At 39.8% G+C, this 12,777-nt stretch overlaps 2 protein-coding genes across 3 annotated transcripts in view; one reads left to right on the top strand and one right to left on the bottom strand.

Moving 5' to 3' along the window:
- The window catches only part of zhx2a (zinc fingers and homeoboxes 2a), a 29,759-nt gene extending 25,735 nt beyond the window's left edge, over nt 1–4,024 (top strand). For both annotated transcript variants that reach the window (XM_007558186.2, XM_016675347.1), the window contains exons 10-13: nt 202–454; nt 547–703; nt 918–1,028; nt 2,432–4,024. In XM_007558186.2, the coding sequence (XP_007558248.1) occupies nt 202–454; nt 547–703; nt 918–1,026 (519 nt within the window). In that variant the 3' untranslated portion in view covers nt 1,027–1,028; nt 2,432–4,024. The remainder of the gene's footprint in view (nt 1–201; nt 455–546; nt 704–917; nt 1,029–2,431) is intronic.
- On the bottom strand, nt 3,415–11,922 carry derl1 (derlin 1). The gene is made up of 8 exons (XM_007558063.2): nt 11,578–11,922; nt 10,243–10,354; nt 10,090–10,154; nt 9,478–9,504; nt 8,478–8,573; nt 8,304–8,356; nt 8,082–8,192; nt 3,415–7,200 (listed from the first exon to the last, which is right to left on the bottom strand). Exons 1-8 carry the CDS (start codon nt 11,728–11,730, stop codon nt 7,053–7,055), a joined length of 765 nt encoding a protein of 254 aa, XP_007558125.1. The 5' UTR covers nt 11,731–11,922; the 3' UTR covers nt 3,415–7,052.
- Nucleotides 11,923–12,777: the final 855 nt, after the last annotated feature.

The raw sequence follows: 12,777 nt of genomic DNA, 5'->3' as shown, positions 1-12,777 counted from the left end.
TTATCATTAAATAGAAAAATAAAATTTTACGCGAATAAGCTTGCCGACGCAGTAAGCCGTTAAAAATCATGCCGCGTAACTCCCATTCGCGCAATTATGTGGTCGATGAAAACGCAGCTACTGACGCCCACGGATCCACTTGTTGATGTTTAAAGATGCGTCGCTTAATTAGTGATGCACATGCTGTGCTTTTACCCACAGATGTTCTGTCGGACCCAGTGGCCCTCCCCCGAGGAGTACAGCCAGCTGGAGCTCCAGACGAAACTGGGCCGCACCGACATCGTCCGCTGGTTCAAGGACCACCGCTCGGCCCTGAAGAACGGCGAGACCCTGGACTGGATGGACGCCGTCCAGAAGCAAAGCCTCGCTGAGGAACAGAACGCGGGCCAGCACCAGAACGGCCAGATCTCCGACGACAACCAGGCCGTTTCCTTGGAAGTCAAGGCTCTGAATGGTGAGTCCCGCCGGAGGACACTCTGTTCTCTGTTTGATTCATTATTATTCCACCGGACTGAGGCTCTAAAAATTTAATCTTGTTGATCCTAGCGGAGGAGTCTGGTGGGAACATAGCAGCTGGGGAGGACTCCAAACTGTCCGGCCAAGACAAAGGGCGCCGGCTGGCCGAGCGACTAGCACAAGGCGTGAACGATCTGAGCCGAACCGGGCAGGACCAGAACAGCTGCGGCGCATCCGACAAAGGAAGGTAAGAAAAACATGGGCTCCATACTGGAGAAAAACATTTTGACCCACATTTGTTTGCATAAAAAACAGGCGGATCAGGTAATTCTTCATAGACATTGTAAACCATCATTTCTTCAATCTGAATTTATTCTTCATGTCAATAAAATCTAATAATGCACATCTTAAATTAAGGTTTGTTTGTTTTTTGTTGTTTTTTTCATATCTTTTCTTGCCAGGTGGGTAAAGGTCACTGCTGGAGACGAGACAGAAGGAGCGGAGAGACAGAGACTGGCCACTGACACTGGTGTTATGACTATGGAGCAACCAGGAAGAGTGACTGGGTGACGGTAGGTTTAGATCTGTTTGTCCTTAAAGCGTCTTCTAAAAGTATTCACATCCCTTTTGGCTTTTGTCACATAACGGTCTCGAGCTTTATTTTATTTTATTAGACAAAAACAAAAAAAAAGGTACATAATTATGAACTGGAAGCGGAATGATGCACGGTTTTACAAATAAAAATCTGAAAAGTGTGGCGTGCATTTGTATTCCATCCTAATCCTTGCACAGAATAGCTGGATTAACAGTGAGATTAAATTACATCCAAATCTGCTTTGTTAACTTGTATGCAACTGGTTGCTCATGAGTTTTATTTATTCAATTCAGAAATACTTTATTGATGTCAAAGGCAAACTAAATGTTTGCTATAAATCAAATAAGATTTTTCAAAGAGTTATTGTGGATGGTGATGGCTTTGGGCAGGAAGGTTGTCCTGTAACAGTTTTGAGGATGAAACTCCTCCTCAGAGCTTCTGCATTACAGAGCAGCTCTCCCTCCACTCAGCTCCTTCAGACTAGCCAGCAGCAATTAGCAAACACCTGGCGGAGCTGTACATTTGCTGAGCTCATTATAGGAGCTACTTCTCAGTGCCATGCTGATAGGAACATTGTTAAAGGGTTAATAGAGGAGCCATGTTGTGATGACTTTCTGAGTTTTTAAAGAGACAAAGGCCCAATTTCAAGTTTTTAAATTACAAAGGCAAATTTCTTTTAAGTCATATTTGATATATGAATTTTTTCTGACAGCTGAGGGTAACATAGTTACTAGATGGTGCTATAAAATGGGACTACATAGAAAACGCATAACACAGCCCCTTAAATGTCTAGACATTTGAACATAATAGATCTAATTGACAAGTAAAATCCATCATCTATACACCTGTGGGAATATAGAGGAAGTGATGTGGTTGATTTAAGTTTGATTCACTTTTTAAACCAAACTTTTACTTTTCTGCTTTAGTCTGCAGCCCTCAGAATCAGTTATTGCTGATGCCGCTGCTGCTGCGTTGCCAAGTTTTTTCCTCTGTGGATGCTGGGAGATATTCCAGCCCTCCGTGACTCCTGACAGGACGAACTGTAGAGAATAAATGGGTGGCAGGAACAGATTGTGACTTGGCTGAAATTAAATGGTGAACTGTTCCTTTAAGAGGGCACAGCTGTGCTTCTGCAGCCGTGCAGGAAGTTACTGGTGTGTAATTATGTCTGATTGGTCCTTCAAAAAGATGGCATGCACCGCCATTAGCATCAAACGTGCAGACAAAAGCAGATAATTATGGTCACGTAAGGGCAAAGAGAAGGTTTGTTTATGTAAATAAGATGGATAAAAGAAAAAAAAAATCTCCAAAAAGAGATTTTTAACTGTTGTCAGGAAAATATTGGCTAGTATTATAAATCTGACTCTCTTCCTGTTCTAGGAAAGGCAAATCTTTAAATGCTGATTCTCCAGCCATCGTGGGGCAAGTGAAGACGACCAATCAGAGACGCAGTGTGTCTGTGATGTCATCACAAAGCGCCAGGGATGATTGCAGCACTGAGGTGAAGAACGGATGCTGACGTGAAGAGGAGTGCCAAAGCTGGACTTGATGCAGAACTCTCACTACTACGTTTAGTTTTCTTTTTTTGTTGTTTTTGTAACATGTCTGTAAATATTCTTGTCATACAGAGTAAGCGGTCTGTTCAGGTGCAGAGCGGCAAAGCTTTTCTTTTAATTTTTATTTTCATGATGAATGAATGTTGCCCCAAAACCTGGAATGTTTTTGGTTGCTGTAATAAGAACAAAAATGTATTATAGTCTATTTGCTGGAAATCTCCTTTTTGTAAAAAAACAACAACAAAAAAAACAACTGAAAAACAACTAGCTGCATTTTGCTCATTATGAGTAAATTTTGATGGCACTTGCATATTTTTCTTGTCGTAGTGGTAGATGTTCCCGTACCAGGCTGCTTTTCAAATGCCTTTACGGTGATACAATGCTGACTCAGATGTGCAAAACAGGCGAGTAGGAGGAGTGTGCAGCTGAGGAAACAAGCTGCAGCGAGCGCACACACACACACACACACACATACACACACACTGATTAGCAGCAGTGGTGCAAAAACTTTAACAAAAAAAAAATATCCGCCGCTTGTTTAAGCAGTTTTTATTTTTTTTCAGGCGTGTTCTTGAAGCTGATGCAGAACATGATGTGCACATTTCTACAGAGAACTGATAAATCCCGGAGAATGCAGGGTCTGTCCGACACCATGCTGCCTTTCCAGCTCATACCTGTTGTTTCCTGTCTACTTTGTAAAAAAAAAAAAAAAAAGGATCAGAGTGGAGCAGCTTCACAGTTCTGTGTTGTAAATCTTCTTGGAGGAACCTGCCGAAAGCCCTTTATTTTCTTTTTTTTTTTTTTTTGTGAAAATGCTACATGCACTCTAAATAACCTGAGCACCTTTATCTGAGCCTTTTCATATATATATCCATTCGTTTAGCTGTAAATACGTCTTGTCTTCTATCTAGGCTTCTTCGCTTAAGAGTCAAGGTGGGATTAATTTCCCCTCTTCATTTCGGCACACGCTCAAAACGGAGGTCGACGAACGTCGGAGATACAAAAACGGAGCTGTAAAAGGCGGTTGGAATGTCACGGCAGTCAAAAGCTGTCACAAAGTTTCAAATGTTTCTCTCTTTTTAACTCATCTTGGAAAGTCGTTTAAATTGACCTCTTTATTTCCACATGAATGAAATCGGTGTTTTTTTTTTTTTTGTTTTTTTTTTTTGCTTTCAGTCACAGGAGGAGGGAGGGAAGCTATAATTTAACATCGGCAGGTGGATGGCTGAATGCTTGACTGCATGTTGGTTCCTGCTGCTTTGGGTTCACGGTCTCAAATAACTCAACATCTTGTTTTTGACGTGTACAGGATTAATGCTTGCATTTTCATTTTCTCCCTTTTAAGCCTGATGCAATTCAATAAAAACACAGTTGACTGCAAAATGCCGTGGTAGTCTGAATAAAATGGAGAATATGATTGCTAGATATTTGAATTTGTTGCGATTATTTTCTGCCAGCATCAATGCAGTACTTTGGACAAGTATTTAAACACCTTTTAAATTTTTTTTACTAACCTAATTAGAGTGATTGGACATGCTTGCCACACTTTTCAGATATGAATTGGGAACTCTGAGCTAGATTTGATGTTGGAGCCGAAGTAACAGCTTCTAGTTAAAAAGCCTGAATTTCAACGTTGCGACGAATGTAGGCGTTCGTGGTAATTCTTAGAAACATTTTAAGCTTCACTTTTAATGAGCACTTTAAATATGATCCTTTTAATCTTATACGTAGCTGCCCAATCAGTAGTGGGGATCGGGCCGCTACATATAAGACTGATTCTAGACGCACTTTCACATGTGTGTCTTGTAAAATATGTTTCCACCTAATCTTACTACTGCAGAGCGGCCATATTGAAACGTGAAGTAGGTCTTACAAGTCGTAACTGGGGGTAAACCATGCAGGAGATTGGGCCCAGAGAACCAGTTCCAATCCAAACTGAACATGCACACCAAAGGAAAACATTAGATTAGGCTAAAAGAAAAATTAAATTACTTGGAATGTATAAAACAAATGTACATTTAATTATAAATGGGTTGAATTTCATCTAATTTCACGCCTTCCTTGGTGTGAAATTCCGACGTGAATCAAGCTTTCCTGATGCCTCACAATGTTGAGATGAAACCAACATGTACAACTTAAATGTATGCAGATTCCTTTCGCTTTTCTACAATCTCTTGTGTCGCCCCCAAAAACATGCCGCCCTAGACAGAGAGCCGTGTTGGGCATAATGACAAACTTATATTGTTGACTCTTTTAGCTTGAGGGTTCTTTAAGAATATTCAGATTTTCTTCCAGCACCACTTACCAACATGACCCAGCAGATGGACATCTCTTCTACTTGATGTATTGATACAAAACTGATAATCAGCCCACATCAATGCAACAATGTAAAATAACTGAGGGCAATAAATGTCAGTGTTTGCTCTTTTAGAGGAGAAAACGAGAAACATAAATAGTAATAAAACAATTCTCAACTGTTCCTTCTGTACATATTCTAATAGTTTATTTTAACAAAGTATTGCATTAAGGCAACAATAAAAATAATCAACACACCCAGACTCATCCTTTCAATAATGTGCTGTATTTACAAAAAAAAGAGCAACAGCTCGTTTTTGTTTTGCCTCATTTAAATTGTCTCATGTCAGAAAAAGTTCCAGCTCTTTGCACCAAAGGCTCGAAAATACAAATATGTTACACATACTCAATCTCAGACCTGGGAGCTACAAAAGTTAAATACAGTTTCTAGTTTCTATGTATTAAAAAAACCAAGTTTTTCCGCCCCTGGATGTTTTACAAGTTTGACTTGACAAAAAAAAAAATTTTTTAGTAAAAAAAAAAAAAAAAAAAAAAATCAGTTGTGGAAAAGTGCTTTTTACAAAAGAAAACAAGTGGCTGCATAAATATTCACCACTTGAAGTCATTGTTTAGATAGAAGATGTGACTTTTGCTGCACTCTGCGAGTTTTTACTCCATTCTTCTTTTCAAAACTTTTCAATCTTCTGTCAGGTTTCTGGGGACCAGTGTGTCAAGTCCTGAAACAAATTCTCTATCAGATTGAAGTCTGGGCTTTGACTAGGCCACTTTGTTTGTCTTCAGACCATTTCTGTGTCACTTTAGCTCATTAGTTCTCTTGCAGATGAAAACAAATTGTTCTCTGGCATTTCTCGATATTTTGCTGCATTCATTTTACCTTCTGCCTTCACTAGCCTTCCTGCCAAGCAGCATGATGCCGCCACCACCGTGCTTCACGCTGGGAATAACGTCTTGGTGCTGATGTGCAGTGGTGCGATCTGCCAAACACAGTGTCCTGTTTGATGTCTGAAAAGCTCCATTTTCACTTATCACTCTAAAGAACCCTCTTCCGCTTGACCACGGAGTCACTTTTCTACCATTTGGCAAACTGTTTAAGCCTAGATATGAATTTTCTTTAACAGTGGCTTTCTCATCGCCACTTGCCTGTGCTTTTTAAATGATGAAAAGCACAGGCAACAGGCAGAGTCTCTACCATTTCAACTGCTGAAGCTTTTTTATATCCATCCCCTGACTTATACTTTAAGCAACGTTTACTCTGATTTGCTTGGAGTGTTCTTTTCTAACCCTACCTGCCAGCTACTGGTGTCTTTATGCTACTTTAGAGTCACTTCATTCATGTGACCTCCATTCTTCTCATTGTGAGATTGCTGGCACTAATTGACTGGACCTCTGTTAAATTAGGTTAAATGGGGTTGAATATTTACGTTAAGTGTTTGTCATTTTGTAGAAGTCAGATTGATTTTTTTTTTTTTTAATGAAGCCAACTTTTGTGGATCATGACTGATTTGTAAAAGCAATAAAGAGGGCAAAACATCCAAGGAGGTGAATACTTTTTTTTTTTTTTAATGCACTGTAGCTTCCCTTCTCGTCTGCTGGAGGAAGGCTGACGGCGCACTCGGCAGTGATAATTACAATGTAATCTGATATGGCATCACAGGGAGGGAGGAGTCCGAATCAACAGCGTGCAGCTGCAACATCTCTCGTGTCGACAGTCGCGTCGTGGAGGAAAACGGCGGAAAAGGACAGGAAAGACGGAAATGAGCGGGAGGCGTTCGGGGTCGCCACGGATAAAAGACATTTATTTTCATAAGTTCCGTCTGCTGGACGTGTGCAGCAGTAGAAACGGCTGAACCGAGCCTACGGTCAGAGTCCGAGTCCTGTAGTGCGGAGCGGAGCAGTTCCGGTTAAAGCACATACACACACTTTCTCCGGTTTCATCCTGCAGCATCTTTGAAAACCCAACAGACACACACACGTAAATCAAACTTGAGGTAAAGTTTTTCTTTCTCTCTCACTCTCTTTCTTTCTTTCTCAAAACAGAAAATTGTGAGGAAGCAAAATATCTCGGGCAGAAAAAAAAAAGAAAAAAGTCAACTGCTCAGTCGTTTGTTAGAGGGATCTGAAGGAGGATCTCATTCTCCTCCGAGGCGAAAGCCTTGTCCCCAGTTGTGACGGCCTCCTCCCCCGCCTGCCGCTGGCGGCTCCTGGGGAACCGGCCTCCTGGTCGGAGGAACCCCAAACCCCGACACTCCTCCTCTCGTGTTAGGGAAGAACCGATACCTGGAGGAGGAAAACAGGGAGGCGATTTATTGAACATCGAATGCTACAAACAAACGCAACCAGCTGGAGATCAGAATAGATTCCCAACTTTATTTGGTTCGTTGTGGCTTTAAGACGAAGACGAACGGTTTTTGTTCAGAGAGGCCTCAGAAAACGAATGATACATCATCAAAAGGCGAAACGTTAGTGAGTGATTCAAGAATCTGACACATTATAAATTACAGCTTTAGATAAACATGTTTATTTTTGAAAGGATGTAAATACGACTCATGTTACCATACACTGCAAAAACACAAACCTCCTACCAGGTCTAATTGTAGTGCAAATATCTTACTTCTCTTGAAATAAGACAAAACTAACTTATAAGTAACTTTTGAGCAAGAAATAGGAGGAATATTGATGGAAAAAGTACAAGATGAAAGTGAAAAAAATCTGCCATATTGTTCCACTTGTTCTACCTGCAGACTTCACTTATAACTAGTAGTTTTCCCCTCAATATTAAGAAATTCTTGACTTAAAACAAACTCCTACATATTACTGAAAAGTTATTTGTAAGTTAGTTTTGTCTTATTTTAACTGCATTAACATATTTTCACTAGAAACTAGACTTGGTAAGATTTTGTGTTTTTGCAGTGTAGGATGCATATTTTGAGGTAGCTGCTACCAATACGCTGTAATCCTTTAAAGTTGAGTTCAGTCGTCCAGACACCGCTGACCCTCAACCTGGACGATTTCACCGTATTAGATTTTCAATCGTGAAATTTTTACCACCCAATTTTATTTAATGCAGAAATTAGACAAAGAATTTACAAAAACTAGAAATGAACCGCAAAGTTACAGATCAGTGCATTTCTGCCTTCATCTTTTACTTGAACACTCACAAGAAGTCGGGCGTGGAGAGGAAGGAGCGTCCGCCCAGGTCCATGGGGTATTTGAACATGAGGAAAAAGTAGAGGTGGCCGACCAGATTGCCCGTCAGCTCATTCATAAATCTGCACAGAAGCAAAGAGAGGAAGACTAAAGAAACCTCACACCACCGATCCGCTGCGACACGTCCGGCTCGTCCCTTTGGGATCCGACAAAACGGGTAGGTTGGTACTTACGATCCTCCGATGATAAAGTTGAAGACCAGGATGACCCAAGGTAGGTAATGTGCCTACAAACAGAGCAGCAGACATCTTTAACTGGACGTTTACATGCAAGCAGCAGCAAAACCGCCAGAAGTCACTCCAACAATCGGCTTCGTGTCCGACGTGAATGAGGTTTGAGGCGCGTACCTTGAAGCGAGTTCCAAACCAGAAAGACACGATCATCTCGCTGTTGAACTGAGCCCAGACGTACAGCACCGACATGATCAGTGGGATCATCAGCAGCTGAAACAAAAGGCGACGCCAAGTCAGACGCTCGCAAAGTAAACTTTGTATGCAGATTCAAAAAATAGGTTATTTGCTGAAAGAACAAGACCCAGAAAAGTAATTAAGCCAGAAGTGTATAAAAATGTATATATTTTGTATTTAAGATAAAAATAAGAAAAAACATAAAACCATCTGTAAATGTGTTCAACCCAGAAACTCACATTTCTTCAGAATTGATCAAATTCTGAAGAAAAAAAAATCCTATTCAACCCGACAGATTAGCACTATGGTGTGTTGATGTTAATTTGAGCAGAAATACCTGAAACTTTTGAGCTTCTTGACGTCAAATGAACTCTAAAAGAACTCTGTTAGTGAATTTTAGGCAGTAAAATGTTGATTTTCTTATTTAAAAAAGGAATCAAATGATTTGTTTATTTGCATCTTTTAATGCATTTCAAATATTGCATAGAAAGCCTTCAGTGCTTAAATGAAAAATATGCAGAATGAGCACATTCTGGTTAATCATTTATCTGATTAATCAATTAATCGTCAAAAACAATTAATTACTAAAATAACTGTTTGTTGCAGGACGATAAACATACATATCTGACTGATATGCGGCTATAAAAAGAGCCAAAGCTGGTTCTAAGCATTCAATCAAAGGAGATTAAATAAACATGCATGCCACACTTTTCAGATTTTTTTCACATAAAATCCAATTAAAACAGACCCAATGAAGAATGTGGCTGTATTGTTACAAACACATTTTTAAAAATTCATGAGGTGTGAATAGTTTTGCAAGATACGGCGCCGCTTATCGCATCCTGGGTTTTCAGTGTTACCTGGAAACAAGCACTGCGTGCTTCAACAACTCTGCACAGTCAAACCTGTATTGTGGCGTAAATACAGCGAGAATTCTTACCCGCATGTCCATCAGCAGCCCGGTTATCTAGAGACGCCAAGTCAAGGACAACAAGCTCTAGGCGGTTTCATTTGCAGCCTCAGGATTAGGGAGAGGGTACTCATGGAGGGAAAAAAAATAAATAAAATCCCCCACTTAAATCCCCATTTCAGCTCTAAAAGCACCTGGCACTCACACTGGAGCAAAGGAGCCGACCTTGACGGATCACGCCTTCCTGCTGTTCTTACCTGAGGTTATTATCAAAACTGGAAAATTTATATTCCTGATTTTGTTTGTGACTCAGTCTGAGGCATCTATTAATTATCACTGAACTCCTGACAAAACAAACGGAGCCGGACTGTGGAGCCGCTTGGTGCTGCATGTGACCTAGATTAAGTTTCTCTGCTCTGCAGAGGGTAGACTGACACTGGGCCACTGGCGCAGAGCCACCCTGACATGGCATGCTTCTGCTGCAGAGAGAGAGAGAGAGAGAGAGAGATGGGGTACAGAGGAGGAACAAAAGCATCAGTGGATCTGTGGAAAACAGGCCAACAAAGGGCTGCAACTTTCAGCGTTCATTCAGTCCTTTAAGGTTTTAATTTCCTTCTGTTAGCGACGGCGCTGAAAGGATACAACAATGCAGATCCAGTTGAAAAGGAGCATGAAAACATAGTCTGCAGGCCGGCCATCAAACGCTCCTAAGGATTGGGAAGAAAGGCAACATTTCAAAAAAAGAAGAAAAAAAAGAAAGGGTGACAGAAAATGTAAGCGGCCCGACGGCCTCACCTGTTTCTAGCCGAGTGGAGTAATGGTAGAGGAAATAAAGGTTGACCAGGTAGAGGAAGCCGGTGTTTGGGGTGACGGGGAAGTAAAGGGTGGCTGTCACCGGCCTCCAGAGCTGAAAAAAAAAACAACAAAAAAAAAACAAAAGGGATGTGGACTGGAGGCAGATCACAAATCATACATTTTCAGCCAGCTCTATCCGTGTTAATAGATCTTTTGCGGCAACGATGGGAACAACACAGCGTTTAAAATGTGCTGCAGGGACAGAGTTCTGCAAACGATCCAGGAACAATTGTTGCTAATCGGTTTAGCTTTTAACCTGTAAAAAATGATTTCTCTTTGTCGCGCCAACAATTCCATTAATCTGGGATGAGACAGCAGCAGCCCTTTGGTCATTTTAGGATTTACTGATTTCCTACTTGACCTCAAAGGATGAAAACCAAATTATGAGATAGAAATATCTCATATTTCTCAAATTTTTTGGCCAGCAACAACTTTTGTTTGGTACTAATACAACTGATAAAAATCATATGACTTACATGGAATCAAATTATAGCTTAACAGGCAAGATTTAATGCATTTTCCAAGATTTAATGCATTTTCCCCCAAGCTAGTTTCAAACTATTCTTTAGCTGAGCCATGGCTGACAGTATTGGAGTGGGTTGCAACATATGTTATAAACATGTTACAACCATCTCCTTACATAAAACTAGGGAGTATTTTTTATTATTATTTTATTGATACTTCATTTTGAAGCATATATTATGATATAGTCTCTTGTAGTATATAATATGTAAATTCAGTTTACTGACTCCATTATTTAAAAGAACATGTGAATACAATTATTACTAGATATTTTTTTCTACGGAACAAAAATAATTACGAAGAACGATATTAATTGTTTTTTTAATGGTGCATTTAAAAATCATTTTCTGTCTGAATTACACTGCCCTCGGACACAAATTCAAGCAGAACGCCTTTCGTGATTACTGTCGTACAGTCGCCGCCTTGTGGACTACACCAGAACAACACCCAAAAAATAAACACATATTTACAAACCCTCTAAAACAGAAATTTTATCTCATTCGTTGAAAAATTAAAACATGAAATCCATCACTGATAACATTTTAGAATGACACGGTTCCCTGAGTATTTTCGTGTGAGCACGTTATGGGACACTTTCAAGTCTTCCGGAAGTTCCAACCTACGTCTCGACCTCCGATTGGCTGCAGCAGAAGGCCTATTAGGGTTAGCCAGCTGCTAACAACCCGAACACATAAATAGAACCTAAACAACAACCAACGCTTTGGCTCAAAGAGACAACCATAATATACTCACCTGAAATCTGCTAAAGACCAGCTCTGGGAACAGCATAAGGTTCCTAAAATCAACCAATCCTAGTTTACCGATAAAGGGAACAGCAATCGAAGCAGCAAACCAATACCGGGTGATCAAAGGGATGCTTCGGAACCAGTCCCCGATGTCTGACATCTTTCCATAGGACTCCCGCCAACTAATAAAGGCGAAACAAAGTCTGTTCTTTAAAAATAACTCAAACTCGCTTTAAAGTACAAGCCTTCTTGGGTTTGTTTAACAGCTGCTCCACAGCCAAGTTAACATGACGTGGCTAATCACTATGAGCTAGTTTTGCATTTGTTGACGTCACAAAACTCCGAGCGGTAGCTTCCGGTTCAGATTTTCATAATAAAAGGCAACAACTCTACCTATAATATCCGCCTACAAAATTGGAAAAAAGTATATTCAGACTACGCGAAAATAATAAATTGTGAAATTTTCAAACCTTTATTGTCAGAAGGATAATTTAGTAATATGTGAAAGCATGAAAGAACAAGCTGATTTTACATAAACTACGGATATATATTGTTGTTTTTACATTATTCTTCAGACATTGTCAGAAGATACATTGCTATATTGTATGATTGTTCTGAATTGACATAGATAACAGGCTTCTAAAAGGTTCTACATTTGTGCTTTACTTCAGTTAGTTGTATGCATGATCATACATAATAAATATAATATAATATAATTAATATAATAAATACTTTCTATAAAAATCAATACTAATTAGTATAATTATTTTTGGATCTGCAAAATAGGCATAATGTCACTCTTAATTTGGATGTAAAGAGGCTAGTACAACCGGACGCATTTTGAATATATAATGCCAGATTTTTGTTTATGTTCTATTTCCTGTCAAATTTGCACAGCGCTCCTTTGACCATTCAGAGGAAGCCAGCAAAAGAAAGAGGCGTGTCGGTGCCAGTTGACTCAGCAACTGAGAAGTATTTTAAACTGAAGGAAGATGGTAAAGATGGACAAGATCTAGATCGCAAAGAAAATATCTGTAGAAATGTGTTATAACACAAGACTTGCTTTCCGTTATGTAAAATGCAACCTTAATGCAACCTTAGTTTAGTTCCATTTGTTCTTTTATTTTTGTTTTAATCAGTTTTATTTATCTATTGCCAAATTACATCAGTGTGAAACTCTGGTCTCCTCAATTTCAATTTCAAGAGG

This window comes from Poecilia formosa, unplaced genomic scaffold, assembly GCF_000485575.1.
Source record: "Poecilia formosa unplaced genomic scaffold, Poecilia_formosa-5.1.2 Scaffold0, whole genome shotgun sequence".
NCBI classification, from domain to species: domain Eukaryota; kingdom Metazoa; phylum Chordata; class Actinopteri; order Cyprinodontiformes; family Poeciliidae; genus Poecilia; species Poecilia formosa.
The sequence above is the reverse complement of the archived record's forward strand: the minus strand, read 5'-3'. Positions and strand labels throughout refer to the sequence as shown.